General features: G+C 49.7%; 1 protein-coding gene across 1 annotated transcript; it reads left to right on the top strand.

Annotated features, from left to right (window-relative positions):
• The first annotated feature begins 1,167 nt into the window (after positions 1–1,167).
• STC2 (stanniocalcin 2) lies at positions 1,168–14,710 on the top strand. Its single transcript, XM_075164383.1, has 4 exons — positions 1,168–2,322; positions 4,525–4,667; positions 7,218–7,429; positions 11,078–14,710. Exons 1-4 carry the CDS (start codon positions 2,172–2,174, stop codon positions 11,469–11,471), a joined length of 900 nt encoding a protein of 299 aa, XP_075020484.1. The 5' UTR covers positions 1,168–2,171; the 3' UTR covers positions 11,472–14,710.
• Positions 14,711–15,093: the final 383 nt, after the last annotated feature.

The following is a 15,093-nucleotide window of genomic DNA, read 5'->3' on the forward strand; positions in this document are numbered from 1 at the left end:
TTAAAAAGAGGCAGAAAGATTGATGAGGAATGGCTGCAGGAGGGCATTAACCCTAAAGCAGCAGGGAAAAGGCATTAGGAGAAAGCACAATTTGTGAGGCACAAGAAAAAAATTAGAATATATATAATATGTATAATACAAACTTGCTGGTTAGGAACAGTACATCGGTTGTTACCTAGAGAAAAACTGCTGTCCCTTAAATTCTCCTGCCCATACTCTCTCTGTGCTGCTCCTGAGTTCATTCATACCTGCTCTTTGAACACTGGAGATGAGAATTGTTAAAGTCGAGCTAGTTAGACCTAGCAAAGGCAATTAAATAGCAAAACTCTTCAGCAGTATAAATAGTAAAAGAACAAGGACAAAAGAAGGGCCACCAGGCACTCAGGGTGAGGTAAAAATGAAGAAGAAAAACCTATTCCTTTAATAGCCCTGTTGTCAAAAAGGGCAGAGCCCATCCCAGGGGCACAGGGGCTTTGCAGCCATCCGCACTGGCACAGCGAGTTCCTTAGAGGAAAGCTGCAAGTTGCAGTTTACTAAGGCAGCAGCATATTGATAAAAGGGAATTTCCACATGAGCTTGGCACCACCATTAAGAATTTAAATCTTAAAAGGATGTTTCGAAGTCAAACCCTAATGAACGATAAACAAACTTTGCACCGCTAAGACCCAGCAAACAAACCTCCTGGCCTGGGACAAAACCAGGGAAGGCCCCGACGAGTGGAGCCGGCAGGGATGTCTCGGGGGCTGCAAGGGGGGTGTCAAAACGTGCCTGCTGGTGCGTAGCCGTGGAGCCATGGTCCTGCGGCGCGGTGTCACGTCCCGCCGAGGAGACCCTTGCTCGGGGAGGTGTGAGTGGATTTCCTCAAGTGCATTTTGACAGCTGTGAGGAAGCGGGCGGCAGCAGCAGCTGGAGACATTCCTGGCTGCCCCCCCCCCCCCGCGGCGGGACCCCCGCCGCCGGCACAGCCCAGCGCGCCCCGGCAGCGCCGGGGGCTCGGGGGCTGCTGGGGGAGGCAGGAGCCGCATGGGGCCTGCGGGGTCTGATGAAACATCTGATGTGCATTACGGCAGGGCAAGGGGAGACACGCACGCCCCCTCCCCAGCCAGCGCGGCACTTCTCATCACCTGCTAGAGATTTTCCTACGTCCCCCACCCCCCTCCCCGGCCCGCTCCCGCTCCCGGACAAAAGGGAGCAGCCAGGGCTGGCTATGGGGTTGCTCTGGGGGGGCTTGCAAGGGTGATGCTCTCCCCGCGGCGGCAGAGGGGCGGGCGGGGGGTGTCAAGAAAGGCAGCGCCCGGCCCTGCTCACTCGGCCGGGTCTGCACTCAGGTACCACGTCCCCCCTCCCAGTCCCCCCCAGGCGATGGATTTGGCCGAAATCCCCTTGGAACTCGCAGGGTACAAAATCCCAGGGGGAAAAAAAAAAAGGAGGGGGGAGAGAGTACAGGATTTCCAAGAAAGTCAGTGCAATAGCTGCTTCGGAGAGGCTTTTTTTTTTTTTCATCAAGTCTTGCCATGAGGCGTCAGTGCCGCAGGACGGCCGGCTCCGGGCACGGGCACCCCCGCTGCTCCCCGCGCAAGGGCAGCGGCGGCGTCCGGAGCGGCCCGAAGTTGCCTTCCCGGCCCCGCGGCTGCGGGGGGACCACTGGGTGCTGCCTCCCTCCCTCCAAAGCAGTGCGCTTCTCAAAATCCCGCTTTTTCACCTTTTTCTTTTTTTTTTTTTTTTTTCCCTTTTTTCCACCCCCTCCGCCCATACCGCCGGGGGGGAGGCACCTTCGCACCCCCCCTCGCCGCCGCCGGGGGTGCAGTCCCTGCCCGCTGCCCCCCGCACGCCCATCCCCCGCGGCGCGGGGCGGGGGGGGGGGGCCGGGGGAGGCGGGAGGCTGCAACCTGCCGGCGGGGCAGGGCCGGCCCCCGGCGGGCGGTCGGAGCGGGGCGGCGGCCGCCATTGGCCGCGGCGCGGAGCGACACCTGCTCGGCTCCCTCATGCGAGTGACACCGGGGCTCGGCGGGGATATTTGAGGCACCCTCCGGCGCCGCCGCCTCCACTCCGCGCTCGCCGCCGCGCCGGGCACATGCGGTTCGCGGGGCCGCGGCGAGGAGCGCGCTGGGCCCGGGTGCGGCACCCCGCGGGGGAGGACGCGGCGGCGGCGGCGGGGGGAAGGCGCGACCATGTGCGCGGAGCTCCGCGGCAAGCTGCTGGCCCTGGCCCTGCTGCTCGCCAGCGCCCGGGCGGCGGCGGGCACTGAGGCCACCCACCCGCCGGAGGGGCCGCAGGACAGGACCCCGCAGCAGAAGGGGCGCCTGTCCCTGCAGAACACAGGTACGGCGAGGCGGCGGAGGGGGGTGCAGAGGTGGTGTGTGTCCCCCCCTCGCTGGTTCTGGAGCGCCGGGGAAATAGCCGCGTTGAGTTATGACAGGCGCTTTATGTCGGTGTCCGACTGTCAGGCATAAATCATCAGAGGTTATAAGCGCTCGCTCCTAATTACCTTTAAAGCCCGGCTTTGCCAAGCACGTGTTGCCCTTGCAAGAGCCGCGGCAGCACTCCGGGCGAAGCGCCTCTGCAGCCGCGCCGGGCACAAAGTCGGTGCCGAGCGGCCCCGTGCCGGCGGGGAGCGGCGAGCGGGGCCGGGGGCGGCGGGGAGCCCAGCGGAGCGGCGCCCGGCCCGGCCCCGGGGATGCTGCGGGCCGCGGGGATGCTGGGCTGGAGCTAGGGAGGAGAAAGTTTCTCGGCGCAGCGTTTGAAACCGGGTCGAGGGGTGGGGGGGGGAGACGGGAGGGAAGGGGAAGCGGCTGGAAATGACTGGTGCTTTGCCTCCTCCATAGGGAGTCGTGCAATGATGCAACGGACCGGGGGTTTCTCTCCTCCTCTCCCGCCCCCTGCGCTCCCTCCCCCGGGTATTATCTGCCTAGAAAGAGAGAGCTGAGGCGTGCACTTTGCTGGATCGCTTCCCAGCCGTGCAAAGAGAGCGCGGGATCCAGACGCTTCCCTTCCCCCCCCTCCCCCCCCCCTTTCTCCTTTTTTCCCTTTTTTTTTTAAACACTCTCAGTGCTGCGAGACGTGTTTAAACACACACGAGCAGGAATGCACGAATGCCCATTAGGGACTGCCACATGTGAATCACGGCACTGTGCAGTTCTCAGCACGCTGGAGCCAGGACATGTGATCCGGCAAAGGGTTTGCATCCGGATGCCAACACAAGCACTACAGCTGAGCTCCCGGCCCCAAAAAAGCCCAGCTCCGCGCTCTGCAGCGCTCCACAAAGAGCTCCATTTTCCCCCCCGCCCCGGTGCGTGTGTGTTTGCGCAGCTTTTCGCGTGTGGCTGAGACAATCCCGGGAGCCGACCCCGGGGCTCCCCGTGTCCCACCCCCAGATGCACTTCGAGGCAGGTAGAAGGGGGGAGGGGGAAGGCAACGGCACTGATTTGGTTTTGAGCTGGGGGGGTGTTCATGTGAACTCCCTCAGACTTCGCATTTACATCGCGGCTCCTCTCTCTGCCTTGCAGCGGGTTGAAATTAGACCGAAAGTTGCTGTAAAGACTTGCAAATGGACCGCATGGCGAAGGGGGAGGCTGGGGATGTCTGAAACATGCTGCGGTTCGGAGGGGGATTAGGCTGGCTCCCAAGGGCGAGCTTTAATTAAAGGTACCACTAGGGCACAGAGTACAGGAATTCTTAGCATCCTCAGTTCTGGTCTAAAAGCTGCCCCTGTTTAACTTTATCCCCAGGCTTTTTCAGCAACCACCTTCCCTCTGGCAGTACTACTACATCCATTTTTTTTTAAAGGACCAGAAGCTGTCTTGTTAAGAATTAGATTTTTGGGGTTTTTTTTGGTAAGTGAGTATTAGACAGCATTTTTTTTTACAGTATTGCATAACATCTGAAAGGGCAGAATAAACACATATGTAACGGCTAGCTCCAGTAGATCTGTTTTATGTACTACATATATAAATATATAATTTTTTAATTGATTTCTGCATAGGTGAGGACATAGTTGCAGCTTTATGCAACACTCAGTGCAAAGGACTTTATGTATCAGTGGGAGTTTTGCCATTAACTTTGTAGACATCACAACAGGGGAAACCCAGTGGTCTGTAAAAATCATCAGAAACTAGCTCAAAGTACCAGAAATGAGAAATTTTAGCTGGCTGGGCCCTGGGCTTCTCATTTTGGTACTTAAATTCGATGGGGAACTTTGTACAAGTCAGACAGCAAAAATCATGCCCGTCCTTTGCTCCTCAGGAATGCAAAAGCATTAGACAGTTCTCAAGTGAAATAGCTTGACGTAAGCATAGTGGATTTGGCATTTACTTCTTGGCTATCACTTTCATAACATAATACACCCAAGTTTTGGCCTAATTTCTGCAAAAAGTGGGCATGCTGTGGGTACAATAACTGTTGTCACATGTGTTTTTTCTTTTGAACTGATGATGCTAGCAAAATAACTCTTTCCCTCCCCACCCTACCCACCACCAGCTTCTGTGAACAGTTCTTCAAGTTAACTGTAATCAATGCTCATTTTAGCTGAAATCCAGCACTGCCTGGTTAATGCTGGCGATGTGGGATGTGGAGTGTTTGAATGCTTTGAAAACAATTCTTGCGAGATCCGAGGCTTACACGAGATCTGCATGACATTCCTGCACAACGCTGGAAAATTTGATGCCCAGGTAACATAGTGAAACCTCCTGTGTATCTGCTTGCTTCCAATATACACACGGCATGTATTTTAGTTCTTTAACATATCTTTTGGAAAAAAGTTACCATTACGGAGCAAATCTACTTCTGCACAAAACCAGCTTCAATAATCACTTTTCTGTTGAAGGGCCCAGAATCAAGACCCAAGAACAGTCACAGAGCAGCGGTGTACAACCTGTCCCAGGAGACAGGCTGGCTCTAGCTACGGCTCCCTGTGATCACTTCCTCCTCCTGTACCCAGGATAACTTAAATCAGAACACTAATGTAGCTGAACACGATTTTCAGAAACACTAAGCGGCTTAAGCTTCTACACCATGTTTGTTCAAAGCTGATTCTGAAATGCAGCTTGGGCACCCAGTTCATTTAGATGTATCGAAATATTTCCCAATGTGCAGTTATTAAAGTTGGTTCTCAAGACTTGCACACAACCAGTACAGGCAACCTCCTAAAGCTGCTGTATTCAAATAAGTCTTTGGTTCAAGCACTGACGTTAAAATACATTACTTACATGGTATGCGGTATTAAGTTTGTCTCCTTCATTTTCTCCCCAGACCGTTTATGCATCATTGAGACATCCTGTTATTATGTCTCGTAAACCTACTCTCCCATTTCAGTGTGGAGGGAAGAGAACATTACGACGGGCCAGCGGCATTTGGCTTGACCATGCAGTTTACAGTATAACTTGACTAAAAGCACCAGCCTCATGGCACTGTTAAAAGCATGGTATAAAGTAGAGCTGTCTTCAGGATTCAGCCTGTTCCATGAGGGATGGTGGGACCACCCAGTAGGAAACATTTTTGAAGTGCTGGAGTTTTAGGTTTAAATTCTCAAGGATGTACAAAGGGTCTGGCTAGCCACTAAAACAGGAATTGTTTCTTCTGTGGGTATCTGAAAACCTTCAACTTAATTTCCAAGTGGCTTCCAAAAAACACTCGTTTATTTTTGCACAATATTCTGTCAGTGAACAAAGTTGACAGAAGAAGTAAGCCCTGTTGGAAGGGGAGGGAAACGCCTATGAAGGCTGAGCGTAGCCATTGATGCCTGTTCCCCAGGATCCCCAGATATTGCTAATCAGATACAGCCCATTTCACATCCAGGCTCCCTCCATTGCAGTGCAGAAGTATGAAACCCCTGGAGCTTTATTTAATATAGAGGTGACTTTAGCCTCTGCTATGACATGGCTTTTCATCTCTGTATTATCTACAGTTATTTCAGGCTGCATTAAATGACAAGACTAACATTGGCCAGTTTCTGTTCTCTGCTTTCTGCTCTCCTTCCCTCTCTCTGAAACCTGAGAATTTATGGCAGGTTTGGTTTGCATAAGAATTTTCTTTTTTTGTCCTTATTTGCCTAATGTGCTGTGCATGTTTGTCTCTGAAGGGAAGGGCAAGTAAGTGCCTTTGGTATAGGGAATAGAAGGGGATGATGACTGAAGCAGTTCTTTGATCAGCAAGAAACATTTTTGGCTTGAAACATTTCTGGCTTGAAACAATTTGGGGACAAAATCTGCTTGCAGGTCTGGGTGAATCTTAGTTAACGTCAGTGGAGCTGTGCCAGTGTACTCTCTGGATAAAGGTTAACAAGAATTTGGTCTTCATGAAGCACTTGTGTAGAATCATCTGAAGCTAATGAAGAGAGAGAGGCAGTGCAGGAGGCTTCCACACACCCATTGCTCAGCAAAGTAAAGGGAGTCTGAGCAGAGCTGTCCGACTGCGACACGTGCACCGTGTATGGCAGCTATAGTGTCAGATAGCAAAGAGAGAAAAGGAAGGGATGGTTTTGATGCCCGCTAAGCAACCGAATGAAGGAATTGCAAACAGTGGTTAAAGAGATGCTACTCAAGCAGCTTTCCTGCAACTTATTTTTTTAGTTTTTTGATTTCATTTTTTTAATCTCACTTAGAATTTCTTGCAGCAAACAGACATCAAGACACTGTAGGATTATTATTAATGCTGATTTGAGTCCCTCTCTGGGGAAGCGGTAGTAGAGAAAATACTGACAGATGGGAAATGGGGCAGGTGCATATAGTCGGTGCATACATGTCTATGAGTTTGCAAACTAATTTTAAAATTAAAAAAAACTAATTTGCAGTTACTGAATGGGTATCTGCTTGTGGTCCTGGAGACCTCAGCCATGGCAGGATGCCCTCTCCTTTGTGTGAACCTGCTGTGCTGACAGCCCAGAAGCGAACAAAGCCAGTAACTCGAGCATTGAATTATTTCAAGGTGCTTACTTTTGCCCTTTCCCTTGTTGGGCATTCAGCTGCTGGGGTAGAGGAAACCTCAAAATACCAGTGAGGAAGCCCTGTGTGTTCAGCTCCACCAGAATAGCAAGGCCAGGTAACTTGGCATGATCTTTAAGGGCAGAGAAACAAAGAGAAGAGGGGGAAAAGCCATTAAGTGGTACCCTTAGCAATCTAATAACCCTTGACATTGTTCTACAGAGGAGCAGCTAGCTGGGCATAAATCAGCTGTGCTTAATGGACAAAAATACAGAGCTACTCCATTTCTTTTCTTCTCAGGGAAAATCCTTCATTAAAGACGCTCTGAAGTGTAAGGCTCATGCCTTGAGGCATAAATTCAGCTGCATCAGCCGTAAGTGCCCTGCCATTAAAGAGATGGTGTTCCAGTTACAGCGGGAGTGCTACCTGAAGCATGACCTCTGCTCCGCTGCCAAGGAGAACGTCCAGGTCATTGTGGAGATGATTCACTTCAAAGACCTGCTGCAGCATGAGTAAGTGCCTCCGTGCTAGTGCAGTCAGAGGCGTGGGAGCTCCTTCCAGGAGCGCGATGGTGCCAATGGGCTCTGCTTCTGCCCAAGAGCTGTTTCACCTCCTTCTGGCCTTAAGCACGTCTTGTTTTCCCATGTACCAGACCAAGGTAATGCCTTTTTTGCAGAGGCCCTTGAAGACTAGTTTGTTTACGAAGGGCTAGATGTGACTGTGGAAGGGAATGAAATGGGTTGAAGTTGGGAGATCTGGCTGTCTCTTTGGTCCCTTAGCAAATACAGTGTCAGCGTCTGCTGTTTCCAGAGGCATCTCACAATGTCTGTGTGCTCTCTGAGCTCAAAGGCACCGTTCCTGACTCCAGTATCATGGCAAAGATGACAGCTAGAGGAGAAGGGGGAAGAAGGTCTATGCAAAGTTGTCAGTAAGATGATAATTTCTTCTTTAAATACATACTTTCAAATGTCTTGTAGTTAATTGTCCCTGAAAGAGCTGCAGTCCCCCCAGGTAATCTCCCATTCATCTTATTCCTTATTAATCTCAGATGTTTTTTAATAAAACATGGAGGTGTACAAAATGAAGGCACAAGTCAGATTTTGAGGAGTTCATCCCTCTGACTGGGAACACAGCTGCCCTCCGAGGAATGGCAGGCACAAATCCCATTTGGAATTGATCAAAGCTGCTACATGACAGCAAAAAACCAGGCACAAGCTGTTTGTACCAACTCTTTGTGCACAGATGCAAAAATCGGAGCCTGTTTTTCTTGCAGGTGAACATCTCGCTCCCAAACAAGAAGGCTGAGCCACAGCCTGGCAGCAGGCTTACCTTAGAGCATCTTCCTACCACGCCTCTATGCTGCCTTATCCCTACCAGATATTAGCACAGAAACCCCAAATCCCAGCAATCATGACAGATACGGGTTGGTTTTTTTTTTTTATAGAATCATTTCTTTGACTTTTAGCCTTGCATTTTCATTGGTCTCCAAAGGAGCTGTGCCCCAATTCCTTTACTTTCGGTTGAAAACCACCTCCCTAATGCTTCAGCTGCAGTCGCAGAGAGACGCTTTGATGCCAGTTTACTCTCAAATGCAGAATCGTTTGCTGTGGTTTGTAGGAGCTGAACACGGTGGCCTGAAAGCAAGGCCCTTCCCGAGGACATTCCTGAGGCTGGGATCGAAGGCATGGCTGGTGGCAGATCTTGGCCTTGCCAGGGCTGCTGGCTGTGCCCAGGGCGAAGGGCAGCATCCCACTGCCTGGGGGAGAGGGGCAGCAGGGCTCTGTCTGCACCGCAGCACCTCTCTGTGGGCCCTGCCCGGGCTGTGTTCGTGGGCTATAAATTGGGTACTTGGTACCAGTTAACCCCCCATCATTTGGAGATGAGAACTATGAAAGTCAAAGGCCTGTCCAAAGAGAAGTTAGTTATCCTTGTTTTACAAACAGGCTAAAGCAGGAATGCTCAAAGGCAGCTGCTTATTTCTGGGGAGCTTAACTGGGGGGTTCTCGGTTTGAGAAGAGACGGAACATTCAGCTGAACACCTATAATTTGCACGATCTCATTTAGAGCTGCCTACACTTCATTTTCAGCATCTCACAGAGTCGGAGCTTAGCTTTCCTATGCTGGACTCCCCAAATAGAAGCCAGCCAGCCTCCTCCCCTAAATTTAGAGGCCATTTCTGAAGCTTTTGAACTAAGGAACTTGTTCAAGATCAATAGGCAAGTGTGGCAGAGCTGGAAAAAAAAATCACGTCTGCTGACTTGCAGCCTTGTGCTCAGTTCAGGTACTATGGTCAGGCCAGCTGAAATGCAGAAAGTAAAACAGTGAAGGAGAAATGGGCCAGTATTAATCCGCAGGGCTCTGGCGGACTCTGAATACCTGAAATATTTGGAAGCTGAGCCACTTTTTAGTCACACCAGCAACCTTTTTCTTCCGAAGATTTTTGTAAAGGTTATGCCCGATTTCAACAACTGATTTCTCTATTGGTTTTTTTTTGCCTCCTTCTGCTGGATCACTTTTTATGCGATGTGCTCAGTTCTCTCTCATCTTCTGTTTTACGTTTAAAACAAAAATTAAGAGCAGAGAAGCAAGTGGCAGCTCTCAGACTTGTTCTCTTGACTATTTTATTCTGACTGTTTTCTCCCAATGAGCGTTGAGGAACGCGATCGGGGTGGTGAAGTCTCCTCCTGCGTCAGCTGCGGTGGGGTGGGGGTCAGGCCGATTTGCTATGGTGGAAGTGGTGACAGGCTCTGGCAGATCGGTCGCTGCTGCATTCCAAGTAACTTTTTTTAAACGGCAGAAACAATCCAAACATGGGAAATATTTTGAGATAGGGGAATAGGTGGCTCTCCAAGATTAGTCATTCAAAATGAGTTTAAGCAGTTGGGCAAAGTAAAATCAGGGTAGTGTCAGACACTGATCATAATCTGTTGGTTTTCCTCGTCTCTTCTGACTTAGTTCATGGGAAGAGATTTAGACTTGTCCACAGCCACCAGAGCTGATGGACGGTGTGTCCAGAAGGTGCACCCCACCACCCCATACGACCACAACCGCTGACCCCAGGCAGTTCTCCACTTGCACTGTGGATGGTTCCTACTGTGGAAGACTTCTAAGCACGTCCTCCTGGGCCTGCTAGCAGCTGGGCGGTTGCGTCAATAGACAACATCAATATTGACCCACAAAACTTGTGACCGCGACTATTTTAAAATCACTGCACTCGGTGACCCGTGGCTGAGGAAGCCGAAGTGCCTGCGCTTGGGCTGCTTTGTGCTGCGGGGGCACAGAGGGACGGGTGGGAAGCAGAAACGGTATTTGGCCATGGCTCATTTGGAATCCTTGTTTGGCTGGGAAAAGGTATATACTGAAAGCTGTACTCAACTCTGTAAGGAAATGAAGAAAAAAAACTTGGTGTGGGAAGAAACAGTGCCACCAAAATGGATTTCCATGTGTCTGAGCTCTGTGCAGTTGGAATCTGAGTCCAGATAGGATCTTGCTTGTGGTGGAGATCAACACCTGGTGCTTCAGGGAAAGCTAAAGATGATGAGAAAAGCCAGAGAACCTCTAGTTCAGTATCTGCTGCTCTTTGCGGAGGTGAGGAAATGCCTCTGTCTTGCAGACTGGTGATCGGTGTATGCTCTGTACCAGCCGTTCACCTGGAGATGGTAAGCTGTTTGATGAAGTTGATGGCTTGGGACATGAGCAGGTTTCCTTTGTTCTGTATCCTGACTAAGAAAGATGAAGGGGCACAGAAAGAGAGAGAGGCAGAAGGTGTGAGATAGCAGTTCTTCCATTTGCCAGCCCCATTTGCCAAGCTTGTAGACCTCATTTATTCTTCTGGTGGACGTTACAGTTCTCCAGAGCATCTCTGGTGGGGAAGCAATCAAGGCAGATCCAGCACTTGAGTGAAGCTTCATTTGACAGGATGCCATCACGTGCGTTTCTTACAGCGATATGGCCGATGAGAATATAATATATTGCATAATAAACACATGGTGTAGAATTGCTCTACAAGGCTGCCGAGTCAGTGGGTAGCAGCGGGCTAACGCTGCTGAACCGTGCTGTGCCCAAGGGAGGGTAAGGCCGAGAGGCCGTTACACTTGTTTACTGATGGATAACCCTTACATATTTTTTGACTCTCCTCTCACCGTTTCCTTTACCTCTAGGCCATATGTTGACCTAGTGAATATCCTGCTCACCTGTGGCGAGGAGGTGAAAAAGGCAATAACAAGAAGCGTCCAGGCCCAGTGCGAACAGAACTGGGGAAGTCTCTGCTCCATCCTGAGCTTCTGCACCTCGGCTGTGCACAGTGATACCATCCTGGGTCCCGAGAAGAAACTGGGTGAAGCCAGCAAAGCTGCTGCTGGCCGCGGGGACATGCTGGCCCACTCCGACTCTGACCACAAGGAGAGCTCACGAGCATCTAAGGGAGAGAGAGGTACTAAGGGCCACTTGAATGCCCATGCCCGGGTGAAAGCTGGGGGCCACGGTCCCAAAGGGGCACATGGGATCATGGACCGGGCAGACGAACTGTCCGACTTCTCTGACATCCGGAGGTGAAAAAAGGCACCAACTCCCCGTTCCCCCCATCCTCCCCCTCCACTGGAAACCTCCTCCGTTGAGTCCCATCTTCCCGTCTATGGACATTCCAAAGCATTTCCCATTCAGAGGTCAAGCACAGGGCATTGCAAGATATATATGGACCTCAGCAACAGTGTATATAGTAGCAAAGGGAGAGCAGTGGCAATGGGTTATCGATCCAGCAAACTCTACACTTGAGCAGCCACCGAACGTGGCAAAATGTCTCCAACTAAATTCTTTTCCCCTTTTTTTTTTACGAAACAGACATCAGCTGAAATTTAGGATCTTGTTTGGGGGTTGTTGGGTTGTTTTGGGGGTTTGTTTTTTTTTTCTCGGTCCCCTTGGCTGGGGAGAAGGTTCCAAGAGGGCTTTGCCAGATTGCATGTGCCTGCTTGTGGCTTAGCACCTCCAAAGGTTTAGCGCGCAGCCTTACAGCAGATGGCTGAATTCCGGGGGGATTTGGTTTCTGCCTGTGGCTGAGAACGCAAGAGCTCAAGGCTCTCTATGTGACGCTCTCTAATGAAATAGCTACCCCGTCTCTCGCACAGGAACCGTGCGGTCCGGAGCTCCGCCGCTTTCTCTTAACTAACGTCTGAGCCATTGTCCCCATCTGGGTGATGCTGCCTAGTTTAAGTGCCCCTTGTTTGTTTTTTAACCACTGCGTAACTTGACACTTGCTAATCCAGTCACTTCAGCATATCGAAGGCGAGTAGTCAGCTTCCAGACAAGGCAATGTGACTGTTAAGACTTGCACAGTATGGAGGACCCCCAGGAGTATACTCATGGACCTCTATACACCCTGTGCATATTCTCTGCTTACACCTGCCCACCCAGTGATACAGGTCCTCCACCCTTATGGACAGCCCAAGCTTAAAAGGATGGGCATAGGCTTAGACAGCGAAGGACCCATATATTCTTCTGTAGGGCTGCGTGGAAGGCCCAGCAGAAATCTGTCTCTCCTTAGCAGTAGCGTGGTGTGGTTTGCTGGGATGAGGAGCCCCACTCCAACCTGCCTATTAGCTTGGTTTATCCAAATGCCAAAGATAAGGAGGCGGGGTTGACTTGGTTTTTTTTTTTATTGTCATGCAGATAATGACCACCAGTCTCTGCAGAATGAGTTACTAAAGATGAAGAGTGTCAAGATCTTATTGTCTCTAAGCAGTTTTAAGTGTGAATGAGGTGTTCGGACACATCTCTCCTACCCCCTATGCAATTGTAATTCTCAGGTTGCAGATCTGCAATCCTATATCCCCAGATATTGTACTGGAAATGGAGGTTACAGCATCCACGGGGACAGAAGGGTGAGCTCTTCAGCTTCCTCTAGAGAAAAAAATGAGTTTTCTTAGAAAGTGGGAATCACACCAGGGATTTGAGCCTTCTCATTTAGAAAGTTGGGGAGGAAAGCTGTGGGGGCAGGAAGGCAGTTCAGTAGAGACAGAACGTACCCAGTGAACTAACGTACGTCTTGTCGCATGGTGGGAAGGAGCTGTATAAACAGGAGAGGGTGTTGGAACTTGGCTACAATTTCCAACTCAGATTTTAGTTACTGCTAAGTGAACACAGCTCCTAATAGCTATATTCAGGGTTTAATGCATGTATCCACCCGCAGAAGTTATAGGCATTGCTTTTAATAGAAGCCACGTAGGAAGCAAGAGAGGACCGTTAAGTTGAAAAGGTGTGTCTCTATGCGATCACCAGGTCTTTGTTTAAAGACGTGACCTTGATCCTTGCCTGATTTTAGCTAAGTTCTGTGACAAAATTTTCATTCGACTTAACTGGGAAGAGGTGGGATCGGGCCAGGTACTGTAGCGGCAAAGACCACGCTGACCTGAGGAACGGAGCTCCCGGCGGTGAGAGGGCCAGCGGCCCCGCTGGGTTGCAGTACAGCTCTCCCACGGATGGGGCACCCGGGCTCTCCCACGGAGGAGCTTGCCAAGGTTGGTTCAGGCCTGCCTCTGATGGCCAACTAATTCCTCTGCTCCAAAAACTAAGTGGCTGCTGGTGGTACCGTAAGAAGGTTTCTGGCGTGCCTCCGTGGGTTTCCTGCGAGCATCCTCTCCTCCTTGGTGGCATATAGCCACGATGAAGAACAAGCTCAAACCAAAAAGACAATCCAAGCGTTTTAAAAAAAAAAAAAAAGAAAACGAACGCCAAACAGAAACAACAACTCGCTACCAACGTAATGTTCTTGCATTGAACTAAAATAAGATCCCTCTCTCATTAGAGGCCTGATTCATCAATGGGAACCAAACATACAGATCTACATCCTTGAATGTCTCAGTCAACATATCACCTCAGCATGCATACAGTTTTATTTGTATTCATTCGTTCTGTGGGGAAAATTGTATATTCCCCTTGTTTAGTCAATGAAAATTTGGGGGGGTGGGTAGGGCAAGCTGTGGGTGGGAGGGATTTTTGTATAAGGCATAACTTTTTTTTCCTCTGTGTGTGAAGATTTTATGTGTTCATCTACTGATTCCACATATGCTATTATTGTAAATATTTAACATTTCTATTTATTATAGTGTCTCCATTTAAAAAAGAACACTGCTGGCTATGATAATTTAAACGTGCGTTATGACCTGTGTTGTATATATTCATGCCACTAGTATGGTTTTTTTTTTATGTTTAAAGCTGCGTAAATATAGTTTTATACAGTTCCATAATGTTATTGACAGCATAAATCATTTATTTATTGTTAAACCTTCTTTCATATCTAACAAATAGGGTGCGTTTTACCTGAGATTATTTTATTGTGACATCTACATAGCCTTAATTCTTTATAAAAAAAGAAAAAAAAAGTCCATTTAGATACTGTATGATGCTTTAATTAACATTCCTTATGAACTTGCTGTTCATGAAGGAGGTTTAGCTTAAAAGCCAAGGTATGAATGTTTCCTTTACGCTTTGCATCTGGAATGAGCCTTGTTCTGGAATGAAAATACTGGGAGAAGCAAAATGCCTACTGGAAAAAGATAGCAGTAAACCCTGGAAAATGCTGTCCTAACTTAAAGTGCTGAACTAAAAGGAAAAAAAAAAAAAAAAGACAAACTGTCCTTAATTCCAAATCTCTGGGAGAAAAACATACTAGTTTTATCTCATGTAGAATTTGCAGCCAAATAAGCTTGTAAAAAAAGAAAATGCATATGGCTTTAGACAAAGCTCTGTACCTTTCACACTATTATTTTCCTTAAACACTAATAAATGTTTTGAATAAGTCTGTGGCTGGGTTTTGTCGAGCTGGAATTTCAGCTGCTGCGATAAGGGGTAAGAAAAGCCCTCTGAAGCAGGGCCAGCAGCCTCAGCCGAGCAGGGCAGAGGTAATCTGTCTGCTCGTCCCCCAGAGCCCGTCCCTCGTGCCAGCCGGGCAGCGGCAGAGGTGCCCTGGCTGGGGCAGGACGCGGGGACGGAGCCAGCCCTTCCTCCCTGTATACCGGGGAAAGCCAGCGCAGGGGCAGAGACCTCGTCACCGGTGTGTCGTTCCCCCGGGGGAGGGAGACCTCGTTCGCAGCGTAGCTGGGACCTGGCAGCTTGGTTTGAGGGCAAAAAGGGAGACACGGAACAAACCGGAGGACGAAAAACATGGGGAGCAGAAGCCCCT

Source organism: Calonectris borealis, chromosome 15 (assembly GCF_964195595.1).
Source record: "Calonectris borealis chromosome 15, bCalBor7.hap1.2, whole genome shotgun sequence".
NCBI classification, from domain to species: Eukaryota; Metazoa; Chordata; class Aves; order Procellariiformes; family Procellariidae; genus Calonectris; species Calonectris borealis.